The sequence below is a fragment of the Chelmon rostratus genome, chromosome 23, assembly GCF_017976325.1.
Source record: "Chelmon rostratus isolate fCheRos1 chromosome 23, fCheRos1.pri, whole genome shotgun sequence".
NCBI classification, from domain to species: Eukaryota; Metazoa; Chordata; class Actinopteri; order Chaetodontiformes; family Chaetodontidae; genus Chelmon; species Chelmon rostratus.
In genome coordinates this window covers 6,595,793-6,612,712 of record NC_055680.1, presented here as the reverse complement: position 1 = coordinate 6,612,712, position 16,920 = coordinate 6,595,793, and the positions used below count along the sequence as shown (strand labels likewise).

The window sequence follows — 16,920 nt, the reverse complement described above, 5'->3', positions numbered from 1 at the left end:
ATTTAGGAAGATTAACCCTCTGGCAACCGTATCTGTTGCCTAAAATAAAAACATGTGGGTCATTCATGTTACCCTGGCAGGTTATTAGCTCTATTGCTAATTCTTTAGCATACACTGTTAGTTGATGGGATTGTGCATTTATCTCACTGTTGTTGTAAATGGTAAATCTTCTAAGTATTTAGAGTGACATAAAGTAGCTAAGATAATAGCTCCTGCTAATTTATGCAAGTATAATTTTGAAGTACTTGTACTTTAGTATTTGCATTTCATGCTACCTTATATCTAAGGAAATACTTCAATTATTACTAAATGACATTTATTCAACAGAGTTGTTTTGCAGAAGTAGATTTTATACATCAGTTAATAAAATATGATGTATTGTTGCTCATTAAATAACATAATAGGATGTAAAGTAGAGTTACAACTGGCTCATATTTGTCCAGCACATGTGAACACAGTAATTATCATTCCACAGTATGTTTAATAACATAGCACTCTGAAAAGGCACATTGAGTGTAATGAGTACTTTTACTGCTGATACTAAGTCTTGCTGTTAATACGTCTGTACTTTTATTTCATTTGCATTGTTAATTTTTCTGAAATGAGGGATCTGAAAGGATATTTCTTCCACAACTACATACTATCATGAGGCACGCGAATGGATGTCATATTGGAGATACATGAGCAAAAAAATTCCTCATGCCAGTGTTTGTTGGCCCCTAAAACAGTATAAGTCAATATGGATTTATTTACCATCCAAACATTAATAGAGCTTGCTGTTACACCCAAACTGACCAGAACATGAGAATATCAAAAGCTTTGTGGTATGACTTGTATTATTTTGTGTGTGTGTTCATGTGTGAGCCACTGACTGGTTCCAGTGCTCCTTGGAGACTCTGTAGAGGGTGGCGAATACCAGCGGCAGGATGACTTGACAGTTCTCCTCTATCAGACTGAGGATGTACTCGTTGTTCCAGAAGTAAAGAGCCCGCTCCGCTACCTGAAACACACAGACAGAAGAGCTGGCTTTCATTCCACTGATGTCTGCGCACGCTGTTTTCAAAGTTATCCAAGTAGCTGTCGTTTGTCGACAGTCTTCTTCAGTGGATTTTCTATAGAGATATAATAAAGCTGTAGGCAATTAGTTACTGTTATCAGGCTTATTACTCCCAAAAAATGTGTGATTTAGCATGAGAGTGAAGGCTGATTTGTGTAACTATTCTCTCTTCCTTTTGGAAGTGTAAACCAGTATTCCAATACATGTCTTTACATAATACGTGTAAGCATGCATGGTTTGAACGCAGGGAGGCTGGTGTTTACCTGGAAGTGAGGGCTGGAGATACAGGCTGCGATCTGTTTGAAGAGCGGCTCCTGCACCCGGATGAACTGAGATGGTTCGATCACATCCAAGATCTCCTCAATCTCCCCCAGGAACATCACCTGATTACACGCATGGAGGACGGAAAGGACATTCACATGAGCCCCAGTGAATGAAAAAAAAAAATGAAGACGCTTCAGGAGGAGTTAAAGACAGAGATGCATTTAATATACAAGTTGTAAAAGAGCAGCGTCACATGAGGAAATGTTTCAGCAGTGAGTAATGAGAGCAGCTCAGAAATATCATCTTTTTTATCAGCAGCTCTCTCACCTCTTTCTGCGTGCAGGTTTTTGGCCAGTACTTGAGCAGCCCTCTGATGATCTGCAGAGAAATTATGAAGCACATTAATATAAATAAACACTGTAGCCATTAGCTCAGCAGGGTAGCTGGCTGGTGTCCACCTGTGCCATCTCCATTAACTCATATTCATACTCCGGTTAGTGCATTAAGAAATATGTCCCTAACTTTACACTGAGTCTCACTTTTACTGTATTGATGTTGGTGAATTAAGAAGTAGGTTAGAGTAAACACTCTAATTCAGCCTCAGACCAGCAGAGGTGAGCTCCCATTGGTGAACCACGTACAGGACTAGCATTGATTATAATGTTTGATGGTCATGTGACTGGTGATAACATTCAAGAACAATTTTAAAGAAACGTTAGTTACTACTTTAGTCTTATTGTTGTAGTTTTGTCAACCATTTCTATCAGTTGGGATAACAACTAAAGTAAATGCTGAGATGCTGATAACCAACCTTTGATTTCCATGTTATTTACCTCCAAATACCTAGCGAGCAATAGCAAACATGCTAGCAAATAGTTGCTTACTTTGCTTTATACATCAAGCAGACATATAGCAACATTTGGAGTCATGTTTCTGGCCTCCTGGAGATATTCTCTCTCCTTTTTTGGTCTCCAACAACTCCTAAGCCAAATATCTGGCTCTGGATCTCAGCCATTATTTATACAAAAATATTGATTAGTGCAGCTTTAAACCTCTCTGATTTTTTCTTGCCACATCTGACTTATTTTCAGCGATGTCACTGGGTTTCACACATCGCAAGCAATTTACTCGGTGGGCAGAAATGATGGCCAACACCACAAAACTAAGAACTTGATCATATTTAAATTTGATTAGCAGCTTTGCTGTAGTGAGCACAGAAAGGTGATGAAAACAGTCTTACGTATTCAGTCACTGTAGCATCTTTCTCCATGAACTGCACCACACAGTAGGCCAGCTGTAAGGACAGAGGAGACGGGGTTAGAACACACACACACAACCCCTGAAGCTGTCAAGGAGACAAGGGGGATCTCAGCACTTATCCCTCAGGATTACACACTGCTAAAGATCGGAAAGATGAGTTTTCCAAGGGGAGATGTGTGTGTGTGTGTGTGTGTGTGTGTGCACGCACGTGTGTCTCCTTCTACATCAGCTCTCGTCTCCTCTTGGATGGTCTGCGATCATTTCCTATTATCCAGCGAGTGTGCGCGTGCGTGTGCACGTGTGTGTTTTGCGGTTGCCCCCTTCCACCCAGTCCGGTTGCCGTGGCGAGTGGGCACCGTGGCGACGGGGACTGTGTGTGCGTGTGTTTACTTCGGAAGGAGTGATGTCACACACACAAAGTCCCTTAAGGGCAATGTGAGATAGAGTTTAGACCTCTTGTCTCGGCCTCTCTGTCCTATTTATACCTTTGCCCTGTTCAAATTATTACTTTACTGGTCCAGTTTATGACTTTTGGATAACTAAGTTCAAATCAGCAAAATGAAAGGATGCTGGATTGTCCAACCTTCTATATAGATGGTAGAGGTTGTGCACTGTCATATCTTTTTGTAGGACAATCAGTTTTCACTTTCTTTCTTCTTTTTGTCATTGCTTCTTTCTTTGTCTGATTCCTGACCTGTGGCTCCATTGTCTGTCTCTCGCCCTGTCTGGCTTTCACATCTTCCACCGCTTTCATCTTTCATTCCCGTCTAATCCCTTTCCCTTCTTACAGTGCACACTTCTTGTTTGTCTTCTCCCGTCGCTCCATCCCTAACTTTCCTGTCCCTAACTCGCACCACAGCATGGTTACGGCAGCAGAGGGGGAGAGGGAGCGGTGAAAGCAGGGATGTCAAGCTTGAATAAAAAAAGAAAACCAAGAATAAAGGGAGGATTAAAGTAAAGGTGCTGATCGGTCAAACTAAAGCATTAGCAAAGCATTAGAGAAACTGCTTGGGGTAAATATGATGTTGGATTCTGTTGTCAGGCCAGGCTTTGTGGGTGCAGGAGGCCGTTGTTAGGCTATGGATTATGGGCATTGTGGTCTTTTTAAGACTGAGACTTTACTAATATTGATTTGTCAAGGTGACAGGTCAAATTATGGTCTATTTTTAGGGATGAGGTCGTCTCAGAGAGCTCTAACGCTGTCTGTAAATTGCGTGTGAATTTGTTACGACCTGCACATCAAAAAGCAGCCTTTCCATGCTTTTACAGTTCTTTTAATTACTTTGTCAGATGCAAACATGGTTATTCACAATCTGTGAATCATGCTGACTTGTTCACAGTTTCAGTCGAACAGAAATTTTGTGTAAGATATTTCCACTTTTCAGACAAGGATAAAAATGCAGCGTCAGCCTCCATGTAGGCTGCTGACTGGAGTGCATTATGGCTCCGTGCAGCTTACAAACACCGATACAAGGTGCTTTTCACAAGCCGACATAACATTTAGTCTTTAACAGCAAGTGGTTTAAGTGGTTTAAGACATCTGTCCCCTTACAGCACTCTGCATCAGGTAAGACACACTGTGCTATTAAGTTTGTATTCTATCGCAGCAGGAACATAGCTAAAACTTCTCAAATCCAACTTTAAAACAAGAGAGTCTGATAAGAGCTTAAAATGTAAAAGCATTGCATTTGCTTTTTTCTGTTGCATTTGAAACCATAATGTGTAACCATGCTGTGGCTAGACAATATAGCCCTAACAGCTGTTATTACAATTCAGTGACATGAATATAAATGAGAAAACCCTTCACAGTCTGCAGGAAGGATGATTCAAATGTATTTCACAGCGCTGAGAAACCTTTAAGATGAATAAAAGGTGCTGCTCTGATATTATATTCTGATATTTAGATCCAGAATTGGGTCACTCCTTCAGCACCGCACGCAAAATTTCTGTCCACTAGCAACGTATCCCCCATGACCCTGTCATACCAAGTGTGTGTTTGAGTGTGTGAATTATGTATGTGTGTGAACCGCGGGGAGAGAGACAGGGAGGAGAAATGTAGGGCACGCCGATGCTCAGACCCAGAACACACACACACACACACACACACACACACACACACACACACACACACACACACACACACACACACAAACAACATGCATACCTCAGACCAGTTTGTGGAGAACAAACTGCACCTTCTGCATAATCAAATAATGTGTGACACAAATAAAATGCCCAGACACACACACACACAGACGCACACACACACACACACACACAATAGACTGGCTGCCATCTATGTCATCAAATTATATGATAACCCAAACACACATACTCACACAGACACAAGCACACACAGACAAAAGAAACCAAAGGCACACACTCACACACACACACACACACACACACACTTTGAGTGTAATTCAAAGGTGAGTGGATCTCTCTGCAGTATTATCTATGACTCAACTCTGCCTCCTAGTGCTGCATTAAACACATTGCAGGAGTCCCTTAATACCACTGCCATTTGAGACACATTCATGCATTGTTGTCTTATTTGGGTAAGAAAAGGATCTGCCTATTTCTTCCTTCGTTTTGTTATATTACTTATACTTATACAGTATGTGCATATGTTCAAGGCAAATGTTTGTAGACATTGCTAACTGTTGCTGACCAGTCTAGTAGGTACAGTAGAGAAGCCAGAAGGTAAACTACAACCCAGTATGATTTATGAGAAATCTGCAATACAGCATGCCTCCGTCAGGAGAAAAACTGCAAAAAGTATTTGGGGTTTCAACTGATGATGATTTCAAAATGATGTCTGGAATATTTGCACAAAATATCAACAAGCAGCATCAGCGTTGACCCTCAAAAACCACAGGAACACACATGGAAACCAGCTGCAAGGTGCAACAGACGATCAAACAAACATCTGTCCCCTGCATGCAGCTGTAGGTATGGCATTGAACTATGCCAACAAATCACATTCGTGGTGTTACATGACACATAAAAACAGTCTAACAGTCTAACAGAGTAGGTTCTTAACACCAAAAGTTATCGAAATAAACTAGCCATTATATGTAGTCTAATATAGTATACAAGCATGTAAATATTGGAATATGCAGGAATATGTCACTGACCTGTGCGTGGAAGATGGAAAGGGACTTTGCTGTGTGTAGCGGGATGAGAACCCGGACCAGGAACTGCTTGTGTTCAGCCTTCAGGGGCAGGGCGAAGCCATTTATGATGCTGGGGGAGAGAAGTTGAAGTTGAAGTTACAGTTTAATACATGAACTCCTTTGTTTTTTGTTCACGTTTGTTCTTTTCCTGGCAAAAATAACAAGGTGATGATTTTCACTTAGGACACGTCAAAAAGTATGAATATTGATTAGATTAAAGCTGCATCTAGAGAATAATTTCAATGTCAAACAATCTTTCAATTATTGTTTCAGTGAATTAATTAATCTTTTAAAATGTGATACCATGGTAGAGAGAGAAAAAATGATCAATGCAGTGTCAAAAAGCTCAAGCTGACATCATCAAATTGCTTGTTTTTTACGATCAACAGTCCAAAACCAAAAGATTCAGCTGATAAGGAGGAGAAAGGCAGCAAATCCTCACATCTGAGGAGCTGGAAGAGCTGGATTGGAATGTTCGCCTGATAAATAACTTAAATCGATCATCAAAGCCCTCGGCCAATCGACCAATCAAAAAATCAACCAATCGCTTCAGCACTAGAAGTGAGGTTAGAGGCGATCCAGATCAGCTGTGAGTGTACGAGAATAAACCATTGCCTCCTGTGGTTTCACAGGAAGATGTGCCATCATTATGCATTCATAGCTCATGGCACTCAAACAATGAAAGCATCACATATTACCTCTAAAACCTACCATCTGCATCTGTGTAAGCATGACCATTCGTCTGCGTGGTCTATTCTCGTACCGTGTCCACTTCCAAGTGACTGGACAAATGCGTGGTTTGCCCTGTTCGCTACTACGCTGACTGACATAGAGGAGGGAAGAGCATGAGCAGCGGGGGAGTGGGAACTAAACTTGGAAACACTTATTTAGCAGCACTGTGAGCTGTTTGTCAGTTTGCATGTCTGTGTGTGTCTGTATCAGTCCGTCTGTCCGTCTTCTTTTTTCTAATAGCATCTTTGTTTAATAGAACCTTCCTTCAATGATGTCTCCCTCCTGCTGTTCCTCTAATCTTTCTCTCTGCTTCCCTCTCACCCCTTTCTTTCTGAATACCTCTGTCATCCTCTTCTCTCTCTCTCTCTCTCTTTCTGTACAATGCATCCTCCCTCACCCATCTCTCTCTCCCTGTCTCTATGTGTGGGCGGAGCTATAAATACCTCTGTTACCACCAACATGAATACAAACCTCTCTCTCCTCTCCTGCTCTCCCTCCTTCTCCCTCCACTTCTGACTCACCATTCACTCACTCATCCTCCCTCCATCGCCTCGTATGCCTCCATCTCTCATCCCTCCTTTCCTCCCTCTTTTCTCACCTTGGATTCATCCTCTCTCCTCCACCCTCCTCACTTTTCTCCACATTAACCCACAGTTCTCAAACCTCAGAAGCCATCATCCATTTTTGATTTTTTGATCAGGTGAAACAGCAGTGATGAGTTTGAAGAAAGGTTTCAGATTTTGTATGAATCTCTTCATCCTTAATGTTAGGGAAAAACTAAGAAGCAGGAACAGTATCTAACTTTTGCAAAAATATTCCAGCACCAACATTCAGACAAACCACCCGTCTCTCTAAATCTCTTTGAATCCAGCCCTTTTTTCAACTCTCTTTACTCTCTTCTATGTTTAACATCAATACAGATTATTTAAAGGCACTTCTGTCTCATTGGTGTCAGATAATGAAAGTCAGAGACAGGGGGCACAGATTCCAGCCACCAGAATGCTTTTGAGACAAAAATCATATTTATTCACTTAAATACTGATTTGCTTCCTGTGCAACAACTCGTCCTCCATCGTTGTTTGTTTATTATTTCTCCTTCCATTTCCCCCATATCTCAATAATTCAGCACTACCAACATGTCTGTTTATGTAACAGAAGTATCTCAACAAACTTAAACTAGTTTCTCTGCCTCAAACTTGAGTACAGGTTGATAAAGCTCTGCATATACATCTTACATGAGCATTTTTTCCAAGAGAGAAACTCACTGACCTCTCCTTTTATGTAGGTTAGCATGACATGGCCACTTCCCACCCGGCTAGCTAACAGGCTAGGTTGGCATGTAGCATTAGCTTGGACTGTTACTCAGCATCAAAGTGAAGCTGCTAGCTGATATCACAGTTACCTCGTTAGTGTTTTGATTTTTAAAATCTTCCTCCGAGAAAGACAAACAATTCTGAGATGTGCAAAAAGTGTTCAAGCTAGCCAACAGGAACTAGCTAACGCTGCTAATACTTTAATGCTGACTAATAGTCCAAGCTCAGGCAAACTACTGCAGTGTGTCTCTTCAAGTCCAGCCCTCCTTTCAAGTCTCATCCACTTCTTATAAAATCAATACAAATTATCAATACAAATTATCTAAAGGCATTTCTGCCTTAATAGTGCTGAATAATGAAAGACTGATGGTACAATAGATTCCACTAGAACATCCTTGAGAGAAATGCTGCTTTCTTTTTGGGAAAGAATGCAATACAGAAACACAGCTAACAAGGCTACATGCTACCTGCCTAGCCAGCTAACTACTGTAGCTAGGCTGTGTGTGTGCTGAGCAAATAAGCCTGGTCACGGATGGTTTAATCAAATAAGATTAGAGATGAAGATGCAAACAAGACAGCTTCAAAGGTGTTGGTAGGCATACTTCTTCACTTTGGAGAGACCAAGGCTAACTGTTCCCCCTTTTTCCAGTCTTTATGCTAAGATAAGCTAACCACACCCTGGCTCCAGCTCAGTGATGCACAGACATGAGGCTGATAATTGATTGTTTTATCACACAAAGAAACCAAGCTTGTTTCCAATAATGTTGAATTATTCCTTTAGCATCCTTTTGCATACAGAGGGAGTGGGGAAAACATACTACTGTCACCAGTCTTGTTTGTATTTATTCTCCATTTTCTCTCTCCCCTTCTTGCTCTTTATTACTGCCATCTTTCCATTCTTGTTCCTATTGATTTGCGTACGAGCGCAGGCAGAGAGCAAGACATGTTTGTTTATCAGTTTGGCTTCCTTCCTTTGTTTCTCTTTCATTTCTGTCTTCCTCGGATTTCACTTAGTGGCCTCAGAGACAAAGCAACAAACAAGCAAAACCTCTAAGTCATTTTCCATTTATGCATTTAACCCCTCTCCTCTTTAAGAAAGAGGGAGCCATAAGCACAAATGCAAAATAAATGCATATTGGTTTTTGTGTGGAGCAGCTGCAGTGTTTATGCTTTGTTGCCATTTTTTGTAGTTGCTTAACTCACCAGTTTCCAACTGCTGTCTCTCAGCTGACTAACTGCAGCATGTGTATGTAAGCGTGTGTGTTCACGCTCAACTCCAAGTGCATTCATCAGGACGTGATATACTGCAAAGCGTGTTTTCCTCCAGAGCAGCAGAGTATGTGTTAAAGCGCGTGCGAATGATTGTGGATACAAACCTGCCGAGGATTTCCAGAAGCTCCGCCACTCCGTTGAAGTGCTCAGTTTCATATATGAACCTGAAATTCAAATGAAACACACACACACACACACACACACACACACACACACACACACACACACACACACAGTGTGTAGTTTAACAAAAGTAAATCCAACTACAGGAAGGCCTGCAAGTCAAGCTATATTAAAAAAAAATATTCTGTTAACTTCCTGTACAATTATCCATGCATTAAATTCCCTGGCAGGGACTGGAGATTGAACAATAGCACAATGTGCCATGTCTAAAATACAACCTGTTACCTCTGTGATGATATCATGGGAGAGAGAAATGAACAGTAACAGATACATGCTTATACTGTATCTCTTGGCTGTCAAAACACTGAAACCAGTTCACTGAGACAGAAAGCCTGTGTTGCAGCACTGCAGCTCTGCCGTGCTTGAATCATATTGCAGGCACAACCAGTCGGCCGCACTTGGTGAAGGGAGAAGATGAAACATGATTGTACATCACAGCACTCTTATTAGTCAGAGCTGCCTAATCAATCATTTGAGGAGATTTGTGTCACTACACCATGACTTTAAACTCTCAGGATAGATGCAGGGAGGCTGATGCTGTGAATGTTATGATGCAAATCTGCACAGTCATGTCTGTGCAAGCCTTTTGTCTGTTAGTTTGCATGTGTAGCTACCAATACTACTACTGCCTACAACATTTTGTGGTTCTCAAAATTTAAGCATGTCCTTTAAACCCTGGTACTCTTTATCATGGTAAGGATGCCATTGCTTCTCCCATTCTCCTCTGTGTTGTTGCTTGTGCCCCATTCACATTTTATCATTACAAGCAGCTTTGTGGGAATGTCATTTATGGCAGCAAAAGAACTACAGAAGTATCAACGCAATCACTGGCAGTTATATATATAAAAAAATATTAACATGAGTATTGATGCAGATAATTAAAAAGAAGCTGCATGAGCGTGGTTTCATTTATTAAAGAATCACTTAAAACAAAAGAGCTAATTTAGCTTTGATCTCCATGTATCACGTGTGACTTAAAGACTAGTAGAGAGGGTGATTAATAGTGCTCCCAAGCTGGACTTAGAGGGTTTTTCCATTTCCATTCTTCCCATACTGATAACTTAAATGCAACCTTTGTCAGGAAGTGACAGCCTTTCATAACAATAAACATTCATCCTGATGACTATGTTGTGAAAAAAAAAGTTTGGTGTTGTAAAATCATCATTATTTGTTCCAGTGACGCACCAAGCTAGGAAAAAAGCATTGCACAGGTCTTGAACACAGCTGTTCTCCCTGCTGATGGTCTTTGTTGGCTAATATTTGATTTATTGATGTTAAAACGCTATAAATAGCAGCCCTGAATCCTGTGCATTGGGTTGGTGGAAGGCAGCCTGTACCTGAGGAAGATGTTGTTGATCTGTTTGCGGATGTAGGCTCGGAGGCCCAGTAGTTTTCCATAGACACGGTGCAGGATGGTCTTTAGGTACTCCCTCTCCCTGGGGTCCTCGCTGTCAAACAGCTCCAGGAGCTGCACGTACATACGATAATTACAGGCACAAATAGAGTACGCTTGTTATGTGGTTCTTGTGAGGACCGTTTCTCACTGCAATCATTCTCTAACCTCCTCACTCCTACACCCAAATCCTAAACATAAACCACACAACAGCTCCTCCAGGAGACAGTCAAAACAACCTCTGGAGTATTTGTCTCATTGGTTTCTATTGTGAAAACATTGCATGGTCATAGAAATATGTTTTTACTGCCCAAAAAGAAAGATGAATATTACATTAACCATCTTTCACATTATGAATTTCTAAAATAAAACAGGATATTAAACATAAAAGTTGTACAACTGCAGAACCCCTTAATTCAATCTTTTATATGTTCCCTAGCCTAGATAACAAGTACTTCAGCAGAGATATTGCTAAGTTCTGTAATGGCTGCTGTTTCGAAGAGGAGCTTCATTTATTTATACCTTTTCCGTTCATCAGGATTTTAGAAACATCTCAAAGCTTTGGATTTGACAAACTGTATCTTTCCATGACAGAGAGGATTACCTGCAGGACAAACTTCTGGTCAACGTAGCGTTTAGCCATGGAGGGCTGGAAGTCCGGGCTCTCCAGGAATCGCAGAAAGAACTCGTACACGAGCTGACGGAGGCACAAACAGCAAGCAATTAATCATCATTTAGTGTCTCAAAAGACGACATGAGAAACCTTCACCTGCTCCATGTACGCTCAAGTATCATAGACAGTAATGGTTTACATCAAAAGACACCAACTGAGCGAGAAAGGGAAAAAGATTTTGTTCCAGGAGACAGTTTGGACTTCACGCTTATTGACTCATCTCTTCCTGAAGCAGCAGAAGCCCACACCAAACCCAAATGTCATCTGGGCAAACATCACAAGTCTATTCAGGAGATATGACGTTCTCTTTTGCCCGAGCTTCACTTTGTGAGTCAGGCTGATTGAACAGGTACATTTTGTCATAACGTTTTGCTTCAGCACAGCAGATTTAACTGATCTAAAGGATCTCAGACTCAGGAACGGGATGTTTATGTGCAGATAAATGCTGAACTCTGTATTAAGAGCAACACCTGGAGGGAGCTGTGTGCATTATGGCATTGTCCCCCCTAACCAAAAATAGTATATAATACGTAGTACAGCACATTCTTCATGGACATACTGACACTGCTCTGTGTTTCACTTTACTCACAAAGCAAGCACATCACAACATTTCCCAAGCTGGTTTTTGGTGGAAGAAGGCAGAAGCCAACACATTTTGAACATATCCCTTCCAAGAGAAATATTTTCTCCTATTACTCCTGCAGGGGGAATTGCATGAAATTATGTAAATTGTCAGAATGTGGTCATGATTTTACTACAACATGAATTTTTGTATGCATGGCCGACCTGCAGGTGCGGCCAGGAGGCTTCGAGTGTCGGCTCGTCTTCCTCTGGGTCAAACTCTGGATTCTCGCTGGGTGGGAGAGTCCGGAAGATATTTACCGAGATCTGGAAAAACCCCAGACGAGGACGAGGAGGGAAGGAGAGAAGATGGGGACAGGTGGAGGAATGTGAAGGAGAAATTAGGAAGTGGGAAAGATGAAAGTGGAGGAGAGGGATGGGAGGTCAGAGAGAGAAGAAGGTGGAGAAATAGAAATAGACATTAGAAAGAGCCAAACAGCATACAGCGCATTCCTGTTAAGAGTCTATGAGTCTCAGATTGAAATCTTGCAAATCCTTGTACAGTAGAAGTAAAGTCAGAGTCAGGACAGAGAAAAACACTTACAAAAACATCCTTTGACTCATCATGCTGATACTTCAACATGATGCACATCACAGATTTGTGTCACTACACATTAAATTAGCTCTCCAGACAGATCCAGGATGAGTAGGTGGTGTTAGGGAACAATGACAATCATTCGAATGCAAAACTTTGAAGAGTGCTACATTAAAAGGACAGTTAGGTGGGGCTCTTCACTGACTGTTAGCTACCGTCCGCCATGTTTGATGCTGTTTTTCTGAGACCGTGTTTGAGAAGCACAACTAATAAGCCACGCAACCTGACATCTCATGTCATGATTTATTCAACAAATGCATTTCCACCGGCCATCTAGTGCATAAACATTATTGCAAAAAGCAAATGTGGTAAATCCCAACGCCCCTGTTCTGCATTATTTTCTCTCCCATTCTTCCCGTGCTTCTCTGCACAGTGCTGTTTGCATTCGTTAAACCTCTCACTGCAGGGGCATGAGGGCTCCTTTCACTTGATGCAAACCTCACTTGGATTTCACCGGGTCCACAGTGTTCAGCCACTCATGCCTTATGCTGTAGTACTTCAACAATATGGTTTTCTGGACATTTGAATCCTGCAGGCATGTCAAAGTGATTCCATAAAGGGCCGTGTGGCTGCAGGTTTTCGTTCCAACCAAGGAAGAGCACACCAGGCTGGAATCAATTAATCAGCTGATCTCAGTCTTCAGCTGATAACCAAGGATCCCTTGATGTTGATTGGTTGGCCTGGTGTGCTCCTCTTTGGTTGGAACGAAAACCTGCAGCCACACGGCCCTTTATGGAATCACTTTGACATATGTGCTGTAAGGTATTCATTGCTCATCAAGATCTAAGTTCCCTTGCTGCCTTCTGTCAAGACACTTTATTGACTTGCTTGCCACAATTATATTTTTGGTGATTTTTAGCTGTGCTAGCTGTGGCTGAGGATGGCGGAGTTAGCCAGCCTGTCATCTGTTTAGGCCAACACTTATGTGCTACATATGTTAGCATGCTAACAAGTTCCCCAAGATGGTGAACAAGGTAAACATTATACCTGCTTGCCGTCAGCACTGTTAGCATTGTCATCATGTGAATGTTAGCATGCTGATGTTAGCATTTAGCTCAGAGCAGCACTGTGTCTAATTATAGTCTCACAGAGGGGGGCATTTCTGTGCTCTGAGTTGCATTGGCAACTTCTACAGCTTTTTTTTTTAACTTTGTGGCCACACCTTACACCTTTATCCATTTTCTGTTCATCCCATCCTCTTTCCTATCAGCATTTTCACATCCTCTGGACATGGTGACTCCATAACATAAGCCATATCCTCTGCTCGCTCTACCTTCTTTCCTCAATCCCCTTTTCCCTCTCCTGCTCTTTCTATCCTCTGGGACCTCCGGTGCTCCGTGATGCCGTCCACACATCCTCCACCACACTCCACTTTATCTCTCTTGTCCCGCCCTCTCTTTCTCGCCATCTGTGCAGCCTATTGCTACTTAGCACCCTTTGCAAATGTTCTGTCCTTTCCTTTCCTCCACTTATCTATCCATCCCTCTGTTGCTTTCTCCTCCTCCATCTTTGTTTATAGTCTCTGGCGACTCCACCAGAGCTCCACAGCTGGATATCACACTGTTTACCTTCTGTCTGTTCCTGCTCCACCCATCCTTTCATCCTTCTTTCCTGATCTATTTTCTTGAGCATCCAGATGTTACAAATGATAATTGACTGATGTTCACTTGGATACTTCGCATTTACTAATTTGTTCGACATTTCAATCCTTTCATCCATCATTTCAACCCTTAACCTCCTGTCTCCTCCTCCCCTCCTACCATCTTTATAGCCTCTGGGTACAGAGGCTCTATGAGGACTCCTCTGCTTGTGGCCACGCTCTCCACCAGCTCGTTGAGCGCCGCACGTTTGATCTCCTTCCCCTTCAGGTCAGCCACGCAGTCCAGGAAATCAAACAGCACGCAGCACTGCTGCAGCTTCTTGCAGAACAGGTCGTGTAACTCTGCCACCGGGGCGTCTGGATGATTGACAGGTAGGAAGACAGAAAGAGAGAAAGAGGAGAGAGAAATGTTAGGCTCAGAGGTTAAAGGACAAAAAAAAAAAAAAAAAGGCGATGCAGCGCAGACAAATCTGATGGTGTTCCTGAAAGTCACTTTGTGTTTGGGAGTGGATGACAAAGTGGGAGTGTTGGAGTGTACAGAGATGTATTCTACAGGCTAGACCTTCTCTCAAAGGTAATGAGGGAAAGAGAGCAGACTATTACTCTACAAACACATTTGTACACACCCACACACGCGCAGGGGCTCGGATCCATACACACACACACACTCACACGTCCACACACACCCTCCTCCAGAGGGCTGTGTTGTATCTCCATCCTATTACCTGTCAGATTCATTCTCAGGGCCTGTTCGTCACAATGAAATAACCTGCAGCCGGCCGTCAGATTAAAACCTTGTACCTCCAAAAACACCGCTTTTCACAGATGTAGAGAAAGTTGCCGATACCCACGGATTACTGAAGACATACAGTGGGTTTTAAATTGATTCAGAGAGGCCTGAGGGGGTGTGTGAAACTTAGCAGCTCAGCCTGTAAAGCATTATGCAAAAAGTAAAAAAAAAAACAAGCAACCACTAAAGCAGAGAGTTACAAGCTTTGGCAGCGGCCAAATGGGAATGCTTGGTTTCTTTTTCTGAGCAACCAGATGATTGATGACTCAATAGCTAAGTATAGCAGTGAAATATCCCAGTTTTAGTGAGATATAAGTGAGGTTTGATATGAAAAACAATATGCTGGTTTTTATTGAGATAAATAATAAAATGCACATCAAATCTAAAAACTATTTGCAGGATGTCCAGCAGATCGTTGCAGACGTTCCAGACTGTGTGATGACTGCAATGAAAATTAAGAGAAGGTGAGCTGGAAAGACATCACAGACACATAACCTTCTTTTAATACATGTTTAAAGCTTTTTTTTTTACATGCCATACCATGTACATGTACGACTGATGCTCAACATTTTTACGGCAATTCATTTGATGCTTGTTGAGATATTTCAGTCTGGAACAAAGCGCCACGCAGACCAACAGAGCGGCAACCCTGGAGCCTCGCTGCTAGTGTGGCTCAAAAGAGAAAGCCCATTTTATATGATTCCTTACACTATACTCGTAAGCATGGTGCTTATTTAGCCGTCACTGTTGCCTGAGTGAATAAATAAAAGAGCGGGTGACCAAACATAGTGACTACTAAGCTTAGGGGCCATGCTTCAAAAGAACAGAAAAAACAAAAGAAAAGGCACCCAAAAGAGATCAGCGGTCTCAGCCTGGCTCCTTACATACTGTGGTGTACCGTATATACTGGTTACTCTGTACACTTACAGCTGAATAATCTCCTTCTGTCAGCAGAAAAAAATACAGCTTTACCAATGGCTGGGAACAGTCTAGACTAACTGTGCAGTTGGAAAGACAATGATCCAAGGCACTCTTACACACACACACACACAGCAAGAGCAGATTAGATTTAACCCTTCTTAACCCCCAGGTGGGAAGCACAGGCTGGTTAAAGGGGGCTGATTGGAGCATTTCCAACCCCAGACCCCCTTACCTCTTGTGGGCACACCAGGACCATCTGCTCCCTTTGGCACGGAGCTGCACAACAGTGAATGAGGACTGCCCTTTGCTTGACTTGTCAAGGGACAAGACACACGCTCTTTTCAGATCACTGAAAGTGGCCTTTTATTCCATCAATTACTTACTTAAGATGGTGATTTAACACAGTATCTGTATTCACCAGAGGATTTATTTAAGCCTAATACATACTGAAAGTCCAAGGACAGTGATGTGGAAACACCTAAATACAAAATTAAGATTACATTAAATTTCAACTTTATGTATTAAGGGTTAAATTTAGTTTAAATTTAGATTTCAGTAAGAGTTTTCTGTGTTTACATGCAGATGACTATGTGCTGTTTGTGTATAGAGCCTCAGAATACCAGAACTTCTAGTGTTTTTGTCCTTCAACGTTCATGATATGACCCGCACAAACGCTCTCTGTGACTTTTCTTCAACATTTCTCTTTGCCCATTTTACATCTCGTGTTGACATCTATGAGCCTGTCCATTGAGCTGTGCTGAGCAGTGCATTTGTTCTTGAATTGCAGCCATTTCTCAGTGACTGGACAAACGTGTGACAGCCGAGTTCACACAATTTTCTGACTATTTGTGACGAAAGACAAGTGTGAAAAGTTGAAGCGGGTGAACTATTTCTTCTGACTTTGCTGAGAGGACTAATGTGAGTCTAAATCTGAAAGGCGACTCAGGGTCTTGGCTGGTTTGAGATAGCTGTAGCTTCAGTCTTTTCATCCTCCTGACCCTTCATCACTCTTCCTCCTCCCTCCCCCTACTAGAGTACAATCCTTTCCTTTCTTTCTCAACCACTCTCTT

At 42.0% G+C, this 16,920-nt stretch overlaps 1 protein-coding gene across 1 annotated transcript in view; it reads right to left on the bottom strand.

Annotated features, from left to right (window-relative positions):
- ppp2r5b (protein phosphatase 2, regulatory subunit B', beta) overlaps positions 1-16,920 on the bottom strand; it is a 37,695-nt gene that overhangs the window by 2,972 nt on the left and 17,803 nt on the right. Inside the window, exons 2-11 of the mRNA XM_041964595.1 lie at positions 14,300-14,496; positions 12,110-12,211; positions 11,255-11,347; positions 10,595-10,725; positions 9,179-9,238; positions 5,719-5,827; positions 2,562-2,615; positions 1,649-1,699; positions 1,321-1,440; positions 873-1,000 (exon numbers count right to left, since the gene is read on the bottom strand). Of these exons, the coding sequence (XP_041820529.1) occupies positions 873-1,000; positions 1,321-1,440; positions 1,649-1,699; positions 2,562-2,615; positions 5,719-5,827; positions 9,179-9,238; positions 10,595-10,725; positions 11,255-11,347; positions 12,110-12,211; positions 14,300-14,496 (1,045 nt within the window). The remainder of the gene's footprint in view (positions 1-872; positions 1,001-1,320; positions 1,441-1,648; positions 1,700-2,561; positions 2,616-5,718; positions 5,828-9,178; positions 9,239-10,594; positions 10,726-11,254; positions 11,348-12,109; positions 12,212-14,299; positions 14,497-16,920) is intronic.